The sequence below is a fragment of the Musa acuminata genome, chromosome BXJ2-6 (assembly GCF_036884655.1).
Source record: "Musa acuminata AAA Group cultivar baxijiao chromosome BXJ2-6, Cavendish_Baxijiao_AAA, whole genome shotgun sequence".
In the NCBI taxonomy this organism is placed as follows: domain Eukaryota; kingdom Viridiplantae; phylum Streptophyta; class Magnoliopsida; order Zingiberales; family Musaceae; genus Musa; species Musa acuminata.
The window spans coordinates 16,765,001-16,783,104 of NC_088343.1; the positions used below are offsets into that span (position 1 = coordinate 16,765,001).

The following is an 18,104-nucleotide window of genomic DNA, read 5'->3' on the forward strand; positions in this document are numbered from 1 at the left end:
AAGTGCCTCTATAAGTTTATAACAAATAAGAGATATGTGCCTGTCAATACTTTCTTGTCCTGAGCCCATCAGTATTATTATTTCATCTGCAATGCTCTGAGCTTCTGAATCACACAAACATGAGAAGAGTTCAACAATTTATGGCACTGGTCAATCCTGTTTATCCTGTATATATGGAATTGATTGTTGCTTGGAAGTTCCATTTTTGTTAAAGGGGAAATTGCTAATGTCTAATACTGACTTAAAGCAATTCTTTTTATAGTTGGAGACATTCAAGAGGCACCTGGTGAAGTCACTGAGTGATGACAATTTATCTGTAAGTTTAAAATATACAATACATACAAATTTTTCCTTGACTTCCCTTCTAAATTCTTTTCTTCTCCTTCACATTTAGCAACTATCAGAAGCAGTTGATAATGAAATGTATAAACAACCAATTGCTAGAATCTCTTCTTGGAGAGGTAACTTTTTCTTTAAAGATTTTGATTACCCCGTTTGATATTAACTGTCTAAGCTTTATATGATTGTGTTTTTATTTTCTTTATGAAATTGGGAACAAAGATGACGATTCGATTAGTCACGTTGGATCTGATGTGGCTAATGGACCAGCAGAAACAGGGGATTCAACTCAAGACGGTACCGATCTGGACATAAACTATGTTATAAGTGTTCAACTGTTGAAACTTGAATGTCTTGTTTGTTCCTGATGAAATGTAAGAAATTTATTTTAACAGGATCAAAGCATGTCATGCATCAGTTCTCTATCACACCGTACATCACGCCAAGACCAACACCCTCTAGCACACCAAAATTCTTTTTGGCTGATGATTCTCCTAGAGGATTCTCAACTACAGAATCATCACCTAGAGTTGTGTCTGAGGCAACATCACCATCAAAGCCTCAACTTGAAGGGCGTGGCTCCATGTCACATTGGTATGCTTCGAGTCAGCAATCATCTGCATCGTGCTCTCCTCCTCACAGGCAATCTATGCCAGGTCAGTAGTCACTGTAGTCACGATAGGACAATTAACTCAATGGTGCAACTTTATAACTTGTGATGTTTTAGGATATACTCCTCGTATAATTGGGAAGGAAATCTTCCGTCAAGCCAGGTTAGTTCTTCTATGATGTTTGTTCGACACTAGTAAGCCACTCCTGTTGACTCTTCTAGTTACCTATTCATCGTAGGAGCCGTCTCTCATATGAGCAGTTTGCAGCATTTTTGACCATTGTTAAGGAGTTCAATGCTCAAAGACAATCACGCAAGGTATGTATTGCAGCATTGGTTTTTTCCTTATATTAGCTGATCTTATGTATACGCTTCTCCCTTTTTTCAGCAGTAGATCACAAGATACTCACTCTCTTGTCTTGTATTCGATGAAGGAAACTTTGGCTAAGGCAGAAGAGATTTTTGGTACAGAGCATAAGGATCTCTATATCTCCTTTCAGAGCTTGTTAAATCGTACACTACCATAGATTTTCATTTGGTGTGTGGAGTCAGGTACTCTGCTTCTTAGATAACTCCTGGTTGAATTTTGCACTTTCTGAATCTATTTTGTGCAAAGGATTTTTGTTTGTACCTCCAATCTCTATTCCCAACTTATTGATAAAGATTTTGAACTTTCGGTAACTAGTTGGTGCATCAATTTATATGATACCTTTTCGAGCTTAAGATATGGTTTGACACCAAAAGCTTTTTATAATACATTGTTGACAAAAATTTTTTGTAATACATTTTGACTTCAGGTGTCGTGCAACTCAACGATCTTAGAGACGGACACCATCTACGAGGGATCTCCGAGCCATCACTTTTTTGGACTTGCAGGTGGCATGTAAATAACCATCATTGACATGCTCTTATTTGTTGCAACAAGACAAACCGTTCTGGAAATTATGTTGTTGTACAGAAGAATTCAGATTATCATTCTAGGGAGAATTATTTTCCTGTTAACTGTGCAAGTATATGTAGTGTAAGAAAGATGTTGCGTTGAAGGATGTGTCGTTAGGTATGACTCATTGCAATGACAATTCCTTTTCCTTACAAGCCAATATTTCTGGATATGTGTTTGTGATCAGCCTAATTATGATACTTCCAAGTTAGCATTGGATGGTTACAGATGTAACATTGCATCTGATACCCGTGAACAGGTTGCTTTGAGATCCTTAAATTTCACGAATCTAAAAGCAGCGATGATTGGATGCTTGCATACAACAGTAGTGACAACAAAGAAATATATATATGTATATATAAACACACGAGTACGTAAGTTCTTTCTCGTGTCCGCATCTTAGAAGTTTCTCGAAACTGTACAAAGACCACAATTCCGACCTCTCTCTCTCTCTCTCTCTCTCGCACACGTCGCTGACTTGGTTTCAAGAAACTCAACAATGAGATGAAGATCCGTGCAAATGACCACTCTTTGCTCCTCTGCACAAGCTGTGACATCAGTGCACCCAATCGATCTATCACCTCTACTCAGCTATGTCTTCATTGCTTCGATCCTTGTCCAACTACGAAATGAGTTGGCCAGAACCAGGTGATGAGATGGTCAGCTCCAAGTTGAGGTTGTCGGTGGAGCCATCGCCATTTGTGCTGCTTGGAACTGCAACCGCAGCAGTTGCATCGAAGTCTATACTCGAACCCAAGTCACTATTCTCTTCTCTCACTGTCGGCTTCTGATCATGGAGGTAGAAGGATGATAGAGTCAGCTCGCAGTCCATCTGCAACATCTTAGCGGCCAAGTTAATCCGATAGCATTCAGAACTTAAACTGCATGTGAGTTATGTCGATGTTAACCTCGTCATCTTGGCTCGATACGTCTCCTCCTACAAATCCACCACTATGGTGGCTGTTTCTGCTCTCGGAGACCCACTGGCTTAGCATCTCTTCGAACGTTGGCCTGTGGAAGTCGTAGCCAAGTGTGAGGAGCTTGAAGACCGGACAGTATGTGTACTGAACTGTGAACGAGAACTTAGCACTCACATTCGGAACATGTACTCGGGATCGAATCCAGAGATGTGGTGCGTGTCTTCACAATGGTTCGAGCAGGTGAGACCGTGGCGCTTTCCTCTCCTTCGCTTCCCCATGGTTACATCGGACACTAAGCCGTGGAGGTTGGCATGGCTGCTGGCAGTTCTGTACATCTATCAGGAGAGCAGCAAAGGAAGATGTAATGAGTTGCATGGTGGTGTTGTTGCTGATACTGCTGAACTTTCTCAGTTAAGGCACTTCATTTCTTTCATCGTGAGAAGTGTGTGATTCCAAGTAGACGGATCAGTAAAGGGTGTTTTTTGATGAACTAATAATTACGTTGCATTTAGAACAACAATGAAAAAGGAATCAAACATAAAATCGAGAAATTGTAGAATACATATTCTCGATACAATCGAGATCAAGATTCGAGTCACAAAACATATTATATGCTTCCGAAATCCCACAGTGGCGGATATTGTGAGTCCATAAAAAAATTTGCACTAAAGAACAAGGAACCCTTTTGTTTGCTGTGCAGAAGAAAAGAGTGGATAATAAGTAAGTATATTTTAGATCAAAAAATTTTCCTAGATTATTTGCTGATTGGTTTCCTATGAAATACTTGTTTAGTTACTGATATCCAATTGAGACTTTGAATTACTCCAGATGATGACAACTCAGTCAGTGTTTTCATGGCTATGGATCTCTAGACATAGACAAAAAAAAGGTCATAGAAAAGAAAGGAAAAAAAAAACAAAGAAGATAATTGGTTGAGGAACAAATATATATATATATAAAAGAAAGAAAAAAATAAAAATAAAACTTCATCCAGTCTATTCCACACTGCTGGCTCCCAAATATGAACCTGAGATGTAGTGTTGAATGCTTGTTCAATAAGAATTTTGATGTATGCCTTGAATGTTCCAAACTTCATGCCATTTATTGCATTTTTGGTGCAACACTATAGCTGAAAGCATGATATCAACATATATCTAATAGAATGGGTTGATGGAAAGGCATTAGGGACCTTTTAAGATTAACATTTACTGGAGTTTCTTTAATGAAAATAAAACAATACAATAAGAATAATTCCAATCCTAACTAATGAGTCCTACAATCAATTGATCTAAAATGGATTTTCAAGGATAATCCAGAGAAGGAAATGTGTTTACTATTGACAACTATTGAGAATTAACTATTTTAATACCACTGGTTGAGAAAGAAAATAAAAAAAACAATGGAGGTGAAGGAATCTCAAACACTAAATCTCTTTGGCACTAATCAAGCTGGAATTTATCCAAACATTTCCATTTAATCTCTCTATCGTGATCATTGTATTTATGACTTCATGTTCCAATTTATTTTGCAGTCAAAGGACAGAAAACATACCTGCAGGTGGCTTTTAACATGAGATATGTTGAGTCCATCGACACCCATCAGCTGTAAGATTTGCTTTGGAGTCGCTTCTGCAATAACAATCACAAAGAAATTGAAATCAGAAACAGTGCTCACAGTTAATTTCCTCCACATCTCATTCGCTGCTCTTTTTCTCTCTGGTGCTTCTTGATGTTATTATCACTTTGATCGATCACATACAAATTTCCCATCATCTACCATATCATAATAATGAAGATAAACTCATATGATCATGATCGTTGTCAACCTTACACATAAATAATTGCTTCATCATCTTCTTCCACTTTAACCAGCTTTTTAGGGTTGTGTACCGAAAGAAACAATCTAATGGAAGATGGATGCAAGAGAGAGAGAGAGAGAGAGAGAGAGAGAGAGAGAGAGAGAGAGAGAGAGAGAGATAAGCATTAGGGCATTCAGAACTTACTGTTTCGTCCACCGAGCTTGTCGACAGCTTCGACGAAGAGGCGATGAAGCTCCTCTGTCCAACGAATACGAGGTGTTTGAGATCTGTTGTACCGTCTCACTCCTCTTGTTCCGAAGCATATCATCTCGATCCTAACCCGTGGTTTTGCCTCAGGGAAGCTGGTGGTGCAAAACAAGTTCCGCTGCTACTCTATCCACAGTAGTAGTCCGTGACAAACTCTTTACTTGGTAACGTGTATTTGTAGGTAAAGCTCTTGTGATTTGGTCCACTCAAACGTGCTCACGTCTCTCCAAAAACCAAAGCTGCACAAAATTCTGGTCTGAGGAACATGTGCTTGTTCTTGAGAAAAATGTAGGGTTGTCGTACACTAGGATACAACCTTACGACATGCACGATATAATGAAGACCTTGTGATGCTTGTAGAGCACATTTCATGCACCATGAATCATCTCTATACCAACCCTAATCGTAGGTTTCAGTGATGGTTAGCAATACAATTTGGTACAGATGGTATTTATCATTTACTATGTGGTAAATTACTTGTATTAGGTTTTCTTTTTTTCTTTTTGTTTTCTCAATTATTTTGGGTTTCCTTTTTCTAGATACTAGTACGAATCGATAGTCGAAGCCAGACTAATACATTGTCGGTATACGAAATTACGAATCTTGATTTTAAGATCATACAATGATCTATGAAAAATTGTATTAGTATTGTTCCAAATCTTAATCGATATATGACATTGCGAACCTTTGATTGTAATAGTTTCATGATCAATCGATCATTCTGAGGCCAAGGTGTCAAACTTATATGGATGTAGAGATGTTGTCCGAGTGCAAGTATGATCGAGAACTTTATGAGGCTTGTGGCTGAAATGAAACCATGTGAGAGGACAGGACACCAACTGGTGTCAAGAATATACATATATTCTTCCAAAGAATTAAATGCAGCGGCAGCATTTCACATTCACAGTAGCCATCTCCATCACAAAGTATCACTCTCGAATACAGATCCTAAAATATCCAGTAAGAACAACTAGAATTAGATCCAACATGAACGTTTCGTCATATATGACATGCTGCGGCTACTTGTAGCCACTCTCGATGTACTACAGGCCAAAAGGCCAAAGCTGTCTTGTAGCCAGCCATTAATCTCTCCTTGACATAGGTCGAGGTGCGATTGCACGCACATGAATGAAGCCTTTGGGGTAAGCCAACGGGCACCAAACTCTCACCCTTGCATTCATTATCTCTCATGTCAAGTACAGTCGGTGCCTACTTCTGCACCGGTCGGTTTCCTTGCCGTGTCCCGAACTCCTAGCCTTCCTATGCATTCTCTCCACTACAAGAATGAGGAAGAAGAAAACAAGCGAGAGGAGCATAAGAAGGTCCACGTTACCACCTTTCACATTTAGCTGTCGTCTTCTGCTTTCGACAATATTCGCCACATTCACACGTGTGGGATCAGCAGCAAATGGAACCAAAGCAGTCCGTAAAAGATAAGGATTAGGGCGCCTCAAAAGTCCCAACCCCGTACAGGATGGGTTACCAAGTCATGCTTGGGAAGTGACCAAGAAATGGGTTGATAGATACGAAGGAATTAATGAAGCATTAGAAATGTATGTTGTGTGGTGCAAATTCTAGAGATTGTTTTTTAAGAGTACAAATTCTTGAGAGACTTCATTAGTCAAAGGTGCAGAAGTTGTAGTCGAGAATCAAGTTTCAACTATGCATGATGACTTTGAATGCATGATAAAGCGAAAAATTATATACTTGGAGGATTGTTGGGAAGTGGTAGATCATAGCAACTTGACAACCTATGTGTTGTGATGGCCAATCTTGATTGTCAACTTCACCAACTCTACTTGGGGAACGATATTAGTCGATTTGGTCGAATGAAAAACTCTTTTGGAGTAAAATATAATCGGATTATTCCAATTTTACTTTGGATGATTCCTATAAAGTCGTGTTAGGATGATTAAATTAATATTGATTCAAGAAGAGTTTGGAATAAGACGTTAATCCTCGACCATAATTAGTTGTGGATAATTAGATGTCTTATTGATAGAATGTTCTTCTTGGATATCATACTAACGTGACGAATCATTGTTTTTTTTTTTTTGGCTAAAAAGGAGAAATATATTAGCCACTGTTCTTGACCAAGCTAGACTTTAGATGTAATAGCAACAAAGAAGTTGGTACTGATTCTGGTATTTCTTTCTTTCTTTCTTTCTTTCTTTCTTTCTTTCTTTATATCTTTCCAATGCTGAATGTTGACTAGTACTTAAAGGTTTTAAAATTGGGAAGCTAAACTTGAATGATTCACCTCATGATCCAAGTGAAACTCCTCATCATTTTCCCTTGAACATTCTCCGGGCTCTGAGAGATTATAATATGCAGCAGAAATCTACCACTTGAGCTTGCATGATATATAATAAGAACATTTCGGTAGATAACATTCGATATAAGCTTACATATAATACGATGATTGGTTTAGCTTAACAAGACTCCAAGGAGACCACTGCATGTCGGTCATGCATGCTCATGGAATGACAGCCTCTCTTTCTTGCACTGCTTGTCAGCTTTCAGCTACTTGTCGTCGGCTTGGGAAGAGTTCAACAAGGTTAGGCAAATATCTCCAACTCAGCAATCATACACACGTTTACAACATGTTGGCATCTTTAACCAACCATTAAAACCACCACCTTTCACATCCTCACTGACCTTATTTCAGTCTACTTCAAAGGAGCAATGGCGGCACGAACTGATGGTGGAAGACCCAACTCTTATCTCCATCCTTTCACGGACCTTATTTCGGTCTTGTCCAGGATAGTGATGTAGTTAAACAGATGGCACATTTTGTTTGGGAGTACAGTGCTTTTGTGTTGTGTTGGCTTGGAACATTGACTACAATAGTTGGAGAGTGCAAGCAACATTGATCATAGAGCATAATTTATTCTCGGCGAAAAAACTCAATAGCGAAAAAAAAAAAAAAACTTAAATTACATCAAGAGAGATTTGCGTTGGGGATAGAGGAGGGAGGAAAAAATAGAATATTATTGTAGTATTAAAAATAGAAAAATTGATAAAAAATACTTATAAGATATTTTGAAGTGCACACACTCTCTGTATCTTTTATTTCATGAACTATGATCCTATTTATAGGACCTAATGGTAACCATCCTATAATTACTAGATCATGATTGAGGTAGTTATTGAAACCACCATATAACTACTAGATCATGATAACTACCTAGATAATTAAGAATCAAATCTCAACACTTCCCCTTGATTTATAGTTGCATACACTGATTTGCGACATAAAATAAATATGCTTTTGAACTAGAAGTGACTTGGTGAAAATATTCGTAACTTGTTCATATGTTCCACAATACTTCATTGTTATGGTTCCACTTGTTACAAGATCTTGGATGAAATAATAGCGTATCTCTATATGCTTCGTTCTTCTATGAAACGTTGGATTCTTCGTCATTACAATTGTGGTTTTATTGTCACAAAATATTTTTATTGCTTCTTTTTGTTCTTGATGAAGATCTTCAAAAAGTCTTCTAAGCCATATTGTTTGACAAGCTACTGATGTTGCGGCTACATATTCTGCTTCCGATGTCGACAACGTAGTTGTTGCTTGCTTTTTAGAACTCCAAGATATAGCTCCCGATCCGAGACTAAAAACATTGCCTGAAGTACTCTTTCGATTATCTAAAGCTCCTACCCAATCACTATCAGTAAAACCAGATAATTTACAATTAAAATTATGATAATACCAAATACCATAATCTATAGTTCCAGCAATATAATGCAGAATTCTTTTGATAGCTCCGAGATGATGTTTGCTTGGGCTATGCATAAACCTGGATACTACACTAACAGAGAATATAATATCTGGTCGAGTACGAGTTAGATAAATCAAACCTCCGACCAAACTTCTATAGTATCTTGCGTTTGTCAGACTTGTACCATCTTCAGGTTTCAATTTCTCATTTACATTCATGGGTGTTGCTGTAGCTTTGCAATTAATCATGTTAGAATTTTTGAGTAGATCCATTGCATACTTTCTTTGTGAAATAAAAATTTCATTTGATCCTTGCTTCACTTCCAAACCAAAAAAATAGTATAGTAGACTTAGATCTGACATTTCAAAAGTATTCATCATGCATTTTTTAAATTCTGTTACAGAAGAGTTAGATAAACCCATATATATAATATCATCAATATAGAGGCAAACCATTAGAATATTATATTCACCTTTCTTCTTTAGATAAAGAGTAGGTTCATTATTGCTCCTCTTAAATCCATTTTGAAGAAAATAATAATCAATTTTACTGTACCATGCCCTTGGAGATTATTTAAGCTCATAAAGAGCTTTTCTTAGCTTATACACCTTTCCTTCATGTTCTTTAACCAAAAAACCTTCAAGTTCAACAACAAAAATCTCTTCATGTAAATCTCCATTTAAAAACGTAGATTTTACATCAAATTGATAAACATGCCAACTTAAGTAAGCAGCTAAAGCTAAGAAAGTTCTCACGGTTTCGAATCTAGTAATTGGAGAAAAAATTTCATCAAAATCAATACCTTGTTACTGTGAATATTCTTTTGCTACAAGTCATGCCTTATGCTTTTTAATACTTTCATCTATATTAAACTTTGTTTTGAACACCCATTTTAACCTAATAAGTTTTTTTTTTTTCGGTAGATCCATTAGCTTCAAAGTTTCATTCTTCTCAATTGACTTTTCCTCCTTCATTGCTTTTCTCTATTCCTCTTTTTCAACTGCTTCCTCAAAAGTTATTGGATCTGAAATAAACAAAGCAAATGTTGAGTCATAAATTTCTATTAGTGATATGAAATTTCTTGAAGGGGTTTCATCTAAGGAATCATAATTTGAACTACTATTGGGTGAGGTTGACGATGAATTTGTTGGAGCAAGATCTGTCATTTGATTCTATAGAGTATCTAGTTCTGCTGGAATATGCATTTGTGTTCCATCTTTATTGGTCTCTCAATTCCAACTCGTCTTTTCATCAAACATAATATTTTTGTTAATAATAACTTTACCACTAATATAGTTATATAATTGATATGCTTTCGATTATAAGGAATAACCAATTAAAATATATTTTTCAGATTTTTCATCTGATAATTTTGTGAATTCACCAAACAAGAAGCAATACAATAAAAAATTCTTAGATGTCTAACACTTATTTTTATACTATACTAGGCCTCAAAAGAAGTTTGATTCATAATAGCCTTTGTTAGTGAAATATTCAACAAATAAACCGCTATTGCAACTACTTCTGTCGAAAACTGATTTAGAATTTGTTTTCCTTTAAACAAACTTCTTACCATTTCAACGACAGTCCGATTCTTGCATTCAGCTATACCATTTTGCTCTAGCATATATGGTGTTGTCAATTTTTTGTGAATATCATTTTCTTCATAAAAAGAATTAAACTCATTAGATAAAAATTCACCACCTCTATCTATCCGAAGTGTCTTTATATATCTATCACTTTGCCTTTCTACAAGTGCCTTGAATTTTTAAAAATTATCAAATATTTCATATTTCAGTTTCAAAAAATATACCCAACTCATGCGGCTATAATCATCAGTAAACAATAAAAAATATTGACTTCCACTAAATGATTTTGTATTCATAGGTCCACATAAGTCAGCATGAATTAATTTAAGATAATTAGATGCTCTCTATGCTTTTCTAATAGGAAATAATTTTTTACTTTGTTTGCCATAGATGCATCCTTCACATACATCAAGTGTATTAATTTTAGGCAATCTAAAAACCATTCCTTTTTTACTTAACAACCTTAAACCCTTAATGTTAAGGTATCCATATCTTAAATGTCATAAGTTAGACTCATTCTTTTGAGTTGCGACAAGCGCATGCCTTTCAATATTTGACACATCAAGTAGAAACATCTTATTTTGCGTCATGCAAATATTTATATAATCAAACCAAATTTTTTTATCTTTAATAGTGCATAAACTATCATCAAATATTACTAAATATCCATCATCTATCAATTGTCCAATACTCAATAAGTTATGTGATAAAGTAGGAACAAAAAAATATTATCAAGGTATTTTACCTTCCCTTGATTTGTCTTCACCTCAATTATTCCTTTTCCTTCCACTTGGATTTGCTTGTTATCTCCAAGTCTAACTTTTGAGTTTCATTAATATCTCTAAATATTAATTTTATGCTTGACATATGATTAAAACATCCACTATCCAGAAACCAAATATTATTTGAGATATCATGAACTTGTGAATGAGTCATAAACAACTTATTTGAAGTAGAAGACTCTTCCTTAACCTGAAATGCTTTCTCATCACTTTTTTCAAGTGACCTGTTCAACCTTAGTTCAAGTGCTTGGAAGGAACCCATTAGTTCATCAAATAAATATATAGATAAATCTTTTGACTCTTCAATTGCAGCAACAACATGATCAAATTTTGGAGTTAAACTTCTCAAAACTTTTGCAACAATTATATGATCAGAAAGATGTTCACCATAAGATTTCATTTGACTAACAATTTTAGTCACTCAAGAAAGAAAATCTTATACCGATTCATTGCTTTTCATGAATAAAATTTCAAACTCACGACGAAGGGTTTGAAGTTTTACCGTAATCACCCTTGATGAGGATTGAAATTCATTTTGAAGTATCAACCAAGCTTACTTTGAGGTTGTCGCTGTTGTAATTCTTAAAAAGATTGTCTCATGTACAGCTTGTTGAATGAAGAACAATGCCTTTGAGTCCTTCTTTCTATTCTTCCTTAGCCCGATTTCATCATTTGGATATGCATATCCATTCTCTATTAAGTCCCAAAGATTTTGAGACTTGAATAGAGTCTTCATCTTGATACTCCAAAATTCATAGCATTTGTTCGAGAAGATGGAGATAAGGGATTGAGATATGGAATTATTATTGAAAGCCATAATGCCCAGTTTAGATTAAAACTCGGCTCTGATATCACAAATGTTGGGGATGGATGAGCAAGGAAAAAATAGAATACTATTGTAGTATTAAAAACAGGAAGATTGATAAGAACATTTATAAGATATTCCCAAGTGTACAGACTCCCTATATCCCTTGCTTCATGAACTATGGTCCTATTTATAGGACCAAGTGGTAACTATTCTATAACTACTAGATCATGATTGGGGTAGTTATTAAAACTATCATATAATTACTAGATCATGATAACTATCAAGATAACTATGAATCAAATCTCAACAATTTAATTTAAACACGCAGCAGCCCAAATGACATGAAGTTGGCCATTTTCATGATCAACGATGGGAGGAGAGCCTCAAAAGAGAAGTGTATGTATCTGACCTTGTCCACCAAAATATACTATCAGCACTGCAATGGTAATTGAGTTCCAGGTTTCTGATGATATATTTGATGGACTTGATAAGTACTTGAGTGGTTCCTGTGATGGTGTTATGGTATGGTATCATCACATGTCATATACGTCCTACCTTCATAATGACTGCTGCTTCATTCAGTGGCATAAAGCTATATATGACTCTAAAGCTGTCTTAAACTCTCTTACAAACATGAAAAAGCTTCAAATGCTTTCAGGGAGGTCAGATGGGCTATTGATGAAGCATGATGAGATTTTAGATGAGGCCCCTCTAAGCTCAAATTAGAAACGATGATATAAGAGAAATGAAATATTTTATGAGTGTGTGTTGATGATATAAGAGAAATGAAATATTTTGTGAGTGTGTGTGCATGGGTTATACTTGAGAAGAGATCCTGCACATATATGATTAGAAAATATTTTTCTTATCAGATTTTAATTGAGAAAATAATATTCTTCTGCCAAAATTTGATGGATGGCCTATTTCTATGGGGATCTGAGTGTCATGAGTCAAAAGACTCACTGTGACTCTTGGCATTAAGCTATAAATGATCAACTTAAAGTCCCCTAACTATCTATCTATCCCACTTAATTTTGATTTCAAACAATAGTTTGGATTTTTTATCAAAATATATTTCAATAGGATAAAACTTATACTTCAAATATATTTATATTAGAATAATAAATACCTTTTTCAACTCTCCCACTTAATTTTATTAGTTTTATTATTAAATTAAATATACTATTTCGAATATTAAAATAATCTATAAAAAAAAGGCCGTGTGTGGGAAACTATTTTTAAATAATATTAAAATTATTTAGCAAAGCGCGCCGTCTGTGGGAATCGAACCCACGACCACGTGGTTAAAAGCCACGCGCTCTACCAGCTGAGCTAAGACGGCGGTGGATTAATTGTTTCGTTTAATTTAATTATTTATTTTATCTTTAGAAACTATTTTAAATATTAAAATATAATAAGTACTTAACTTTGGAAAAAGGAACGCCGTCTGTGGGAATCGAACCCACGACCACGTGGTTAAAAGCCACGCGCTCTACCGGCTGAGCTAAGACGGCGGTATGTTAATCATCACATAACATGGAATACATAATTAAGAAATAATAAAATTCATTTTAATTTGAGAGCATGAAGAAGAAGTCTCCTCACATATAATGTGTCTCGAGATTCGTTCATGTGACAGACAAAGAAAGACTCGTCAAGAGAATAGGCAGTGGGCACAGTATTCCGATTCCATTAGCTCTCTTCTTTTTATCTCCGACCCACCACAAAATTCTTAAATCATGGCCCCAAAAATTTCATGTTTCTGATATAATTATTTTTATATGACGGAGAAAGTGGATACGAAGATTGAGATTTACGATTAGAGATTAATAAGATTTTGGTTTAGAAAAATCATGTTTTTTGGTTCCTGTATACCCAAATAACATATGTGTTAGCAACACTCACGATAAGAGGTTGTTTATATGTTCCTTCTTCAACAGTGGCTATCGAACGAAATCCCACAAGAAATTAAGAATGATGCTTCTGCAACTAAAGCTCAGTTCTTGTCGGCCAGCCGTCATCCGAATAAACAACACTTGCGGGTCTTATGCTCCCCTCCTTTTTGCGTTTCAATAATGTTCACCAAAGCAGCTTTCGTATGCAAGTGTTGAAAGCTCGTCCACTTTGTTTTGTTGCAGCGTTTCGATCCGCTTCCTTCTTTAAGAAAGTTATTCTCTCACATTTGCGAAGAATAAAACGATCGTATGTGAGTGCGTGCAGTCTTTCTCAAATGGGAGACGTAAGGGATTTGTTAGCTCGAGATTAAATCAAATAAAATGATGTTTGTTATCTTTGTTTTTGAACTCCATGACTTCCAATTATTTTTTGAAACACCTTTTCCTAGATAAAATAATGTTCGATTTCAATATGCTTGATTCTTCCATCATAAATTAAATTTGAGCCAATTTTAGATACTTTGATTATCACGTTCACAAATAATTAGTTTGTTAATTTAATAACAAACATTATTGATCGAATGAGTAGTAAGTATACGATCATCCAAATCACCTCTTAACTCAGTATTTGCGTAACCAACCATGCAATTCAAGATGAATGCTCTTCTTATAGAATAATCCCAAATTAAGAGTAGAATTCATATATTTTAAAATTCTCTTTATTGTCTTAAAATGACTTATAAGACCAAATAAAAATGTAATATCTACTTTTAAAATTGTTAAGTATATGAGACTACGAGCACGAAAAATGGATGGTAAAAAAACCTTTATTATTATAACTTAGTTTTTTATTTGCATAAGTAAAGTTTATACCTTCTCGCTTTTGTTAATTTAACATCTTTCGATAATTTTTTTTGTATAGATTGTTTGAGAGATAAATATGTATTCTTTTGTATCGATTACCTCTAGACAAAAAAATAATATTAATCTCCCCCCAAAGCTTTTATTTAAAATCAAGTAGAAAGATCATCATGAAGCTTTGAAGTCTCTATTTTGTCATTACCGGTGATGATCATATCATCCACATATAAAAAAACAATAATATGTATACTTTTTTGCTTTTTTATAAATAACATAAAATTTAAATAAATAAAAAATAACCATAAAAATATAAGTTTTGAGTAATTTTTTTTATACCATGCTCTAAGAGCTTATTTTAACCTGAGCTTATAAATATAATTTGGTTTGAAAATAGATTATACCTCGGTGGTTAATTTCATATAAATAATTTTATCAATTTTAGCATCATTCTTCATGTTGTCAAAATTTCTATCTAAGATTAGCTGCTAGACTAATCACCATCCCGGTAGATGTTATCTTGCCCACGGAACTAAAGGTTCTCTTAGAATCTTCAAACCCACTTTAACAAGTATCAAATTATAGTGCTTTGTACTACATCTGTATTTAATTTTTTCATGTTGTGAAGAAACTTAACTTCGTTAGGACAAAAAAATATATAATTTTTAATATCAACTTAACAAAAATGAGATTTTTTTTCATACTTGAAATATAGTACACACTCTTTAATGTAATAATATGATTATTTTTATCTAAGATTATGATGGTACATTCCTTCTCCACTTGGAAAATAGTATTATCTATCATGATAATTATATAATTATCTTTATATTGATAAAGATTGATAAAAAATTGGTACAATCACTAGGTTGATAGATATCATAGCCCCTACTATAGTAGTTTTAATCATAAAATATTTATCTCAATCGTCTTCATATATATAATCTTTTTTATTTATAACTTTTAATTTTAACATAATATTTTTTTTTGATATGACATGACTTGATACACCTATAACATTTGATCTTCTTTTGATTTATACTATTGTTCGAAGAAGACCTTAGTTTGTTATTAACATCATTCTTCTTCTTTTTATCTTTATCATTATCCTTTTTCTTATTTTTTAAAAAGGATATCTCCTTCTCCCTTAAAGTAGAGACTTCGATCATTTGACATGGATTCCTAAGAAGTAAGAAGATTTTCTAACTCTATTAAGGATGGTTGTTAAACCCATCGTTAAATAGATGTAACATAAATAATATTTTTTTTAAAGATCATGAATAATATAATAATTTATTCATATATTAGAAATAAACCTATTTGAATTTAAGAGTGATATCTCTGAATATAAATTTTTAATCTTCAAAAAATATTGAGAAATTGAGAGATCATCTTGGATAGTATTTACTAAATCATTCTTTAAATATTAAAGTTGAGCCATATGTTTTTTGTTAAGCAATACAACAAGAGTAATATAAATTTATAAAGCAAACTTGCGACCAATAATATGTTCAAAGAGATAAATATCTTTAACACAAATTTAGTTTTTATATTTAATATTTTTTATCTCTTTATGATGTCTCTATTTGTAGCATTTATTGTTGTTGTTGTTGCATTGCTACCTATGATATCCCCATAGATATTCCCCTATGAGATATAACTCCAAATAAATCTCTAAGACCTTGTAGTTAGATTGATTGAAAATTTTAATACTAAATAGGCATTAAGACTTCGTATTTGAATGAATGTAAATACTATTTATTTATAAATATAGAATAATGATTTAAACTAATGGATCCTTATATCTAAAATTCTATCTAATCAATTTATTAAAAAAATAAAAAATAAAAATCTTAAAAGATAATACTTTAAATCTTAACCACCAGTTTCTCTTTTTTGTTCTATATATGTAAGCCGTCGAGTGCACAGGGAGTAGTGCAGTGCAGAGAGAGGAGGGCGGAAGGCACGAGCAGAGATGAGCCACGAGGGAGGGGACGACCACGCCCACTCACCTACGGTGATTGCTGCTGTTCCCCATCATCTCAGATTTCTCTTTCTCTTCTTATTTTAATCTTTCTTGAGCAGGATGAGAAAGGCAAAGACATACTTCACATCTCAGCAAAAGACATGCAAATAGCTTGGGTTGACGACGAGAGATTTTGGAACTGGACTGATGTTTCCACCGAAAAACCATCGTATATATACCAACAACGCCCAACGATTAGCCTTCTCATTCTTGACACTAGCACTCATTCGCTTGTTTTCTTGGATGTCATGTAGCTTTGGCACTGCGGCAGATCTCAATCAGGTGTGCTGGCTTGAAGCAACAGGAACACTGGAGCTGGCGAAACCCCAAACCTATGAGATAATCTACCACATCAAGTTCAAGGATGATGCTTTCGGGTGGAACGGAGTCCCTGTCACCTTCCGCCTTGTCACCCCGGAAGGGCAGAGGAAGGAGATATCCCGAGTGATGGAGTCGCACAGCAAAAGAAGAAGCAAAGGGTGGCGTGAGATCCATGGTGGGGAGTTCAGCTTATCGACACAGACTGGTGGGAAGGTTGAGTTCGGCATGTATGAGATCGAGAGCCAGAAGTGGAAGGGTGGCATGCTTCTTGCGGGAGTCACCATCAGGCCCAAACCTTCTGCTACCCCTGCTTAGATCACTTGCGTGTTAGGATCCACCAAACCTGGAGCCATTTTATATCTGAATAAATTTGATGCATCTCATGGACATCAAATAATGATAATATAGTTGTTATTAATTCAGAGACTTGATATGGTGTTTTGTTGAACTGAAGAATGAGAATTGTATAAATATTTTTTATCCAACACTAAGAATAAGAATAGGTAGTGAGTGTTAGAAATGATTGGGGATGATGGAGAAGGAAACGATAAAAATAAAATAGTATGATGTAATTAAAAAGGATCATTTCGATCAAGAAAATCATAATAGTATTTAAATAAGAGGTAAGACAAGAATACTTATAAGATATTTTCAAGTGCACATACTCTATCTTACATCATGAATTGTGGTGCTATTTATAGAATCTAGTGGTAACTACCCATGTCACCCATGATTGAATTAGGAGTAGGAACTACCCTATAACTTCTAGATCATGGGTCACTTATTAACACATGCCTATAACTACATAGAATATGGTAATTATCTAGATAACTATTATGAATCAATTCTTAACACTCTCCCTTGATTCATAGTTACGTACATCAATTTGCGACATAAAATAAACATGCTTTTGAACTGGAAGCGACTAAGTGAGGATATCCGCAACTTATTCATCTGTTCCATAATACTTCATTGCTATGGCTCCACTTGCTATTGTTAGGATCGGAGCGGCACTAAGAGGGGGGGGAGGTGAATTAGTGCAGTAGATTAAAACTCGTAAGTTTGAAAACGATTTCGTAAATGTGTAGAGATTTCGATTCGACAAAGAATAATTTAGTAAAAATAGCTCAAGTAAAGTAAGGAGATGAAAATCAAAAGCTTACTGCTAAGTAAATAAAGATGTCAGAAAGTTAAATACTAACACATTCAACGAACATAATAAT

At 34.6% G+C, this 18,104-nt stretch overlaps 3 protein-coding genes and 2 non-coding genes across 5 annotated transcripts in view; 2 read left to right on the plus strand and 3 right to left on the minus strand.

Annotated features, from left to right (window-relative positions):
• Window positions 1-2,028, plus strand: part of LOC103988556 (uncharacterized protein At4g15545) — a 4,209-nt gene extending 2,181 nt beyond the window's left edge. Inside the window, exons 3-10 of the mRNA XM_009407120.3 lie at window positions 263-316; window positions 395-461; window positions 562-636; window positions 735-995; window positions 1,067-1,112; window positions 1,189-1,267; window positions 1,384-1,501; window positions 1,747-2,028. Of these exons, the coding sequence (XP_009405395.2) occupies window positions 263-316; window positions 395-461; window positions 562-636; window positions 735-995; window positions 1,067-1,112; window positions 1,189-1,267; window positions 1,384-1,476 (675 nt within the window). The 3' untranslated portion in view covers window positions 1,477-1,501; window positions 1,747-2,028. The remainder of the gene's footprint in view (window positions 1-262; window positions 317-394; window positions 462-561; window positions 637-734; window positions 996-1,066; window positions 1,113-1,188; window positions 1,268-1,383; window positions 1,502-1,746) is intronic.
• Window positions 2,029-2,218: 190 nt separating this feature from the next.
• LOC103988557 (myb family transcription factor MPH1) lies at window positions 2,219-5,016 on the minus strand. The gene is made up of 5 exons (XM_065110570.1): window positions 4,812-5,016; window positions 4,361-4,437; window positions 2,984-3,144; window positions 2,798-2,900; window positions 2,219-2,721 (listed from the first exon to the last, which is right to left on the minus strand). The coding sequence occupies exons 1-5, from the start codon at window positions 4,933-4,935 to the stop codon at window positions 2,512-2,514; spliced, it is 675 nt and encodes a 224-aa protein (XP_064966642.1). The 5' UTR covers window positions 4,936-5,016; the 3' UTR covers window positions 2,219-2,511.
• Window positions 5,017-13,050: 8,034 nt separating this feature from the next.
• TRNAK-UUU (transfer RNA lysine (anticodon UUU)) lies at window positions 13,051-13,123 on the minus strand. The gene has a single exon. It is a non-coding gene; the product is annotated as a tRNA-Lys (tRNA).
• A 99-nt stretch (window positions 13,124-13,222) lies between these two features.
• Window positions 13,223-13,295, minus strand: TRNAK-UUU (transfer RNA lysine (anticodon UUU)). Its single transcript has one exon. It is a non-coding gene; the product is annotated as a tRNA-Lys (tRNA).
• Window positions 13,296-16,431: 3,136 nt separating this feature from the next.
• Window positions 16,432-17,307, plus strand: LOC135613542 (uncharacterized protein PHLOEM PROTEIN 2-LIKE A4-like). The gene is made up of 3 exons (XM_065110571.1): window positions 16,432-16,551; window positions 16,620-16,729; window positions 16,815-17,307. The coding sequence occupies exons 1-3, from the start codon at window positions 16,510-16,512 to the stop codon at window positions 17,194-17,196; spliced, it is 534 nt and encodes a 177-aa protein (XP_064966643.1). The 5' UTR covers window positions 16,432-16,509; the 3' UTR covers window positions 17,197-17,307.
• The last annotated feature ends 797 nt before the right edge of the window (window positions 17,308-18,104 follow it).

Bases quoted from the DNA above. Each gene is read 5' to 3' on its own strand.
- LOC135613542 (XM_065110571.1), top strand. From the start codon at position 16,510: ATGAGCCACGAGGGAGGGGACGACCACGCCCACTCACCTACG. The intron at 16,552-16,619 runs GTGATTGCTGCT...TTTCTTGAGCAG, and splicing joins ACCACGCCCACTCACCTACG to GATGAGAAAGGCAAAGACAT. The intron at 16,730-16,814 runs GTATATATACCA...GATGTCATGTAG, and splicing joins GTTTCCACCGAAAAACCATC to CTTTGGCACTGCGGCAGATC.
- LOC103988557 (XM_065110570.1), bottom strand. From the start codon at position 4,935: ATGATATGCTTCGGAACAAGAGGAGTGAGACGGTACAACAGATCTCAA. The intron at 4,438-4,811 runs GTAAGTTCTGAA...TTGTTATTGCAG, and splicing joins CAAGCTCGGTGGACGAAACA to AAGCGACTCCAAAGCAAATC. The intron at 2,722-2,797 runs GTTAACATCGAC...AAGATGTTGCAG, and splicing joins TATCGAGCCAAGATGACGAG to ATGGACTGCGAGCTGACTCT.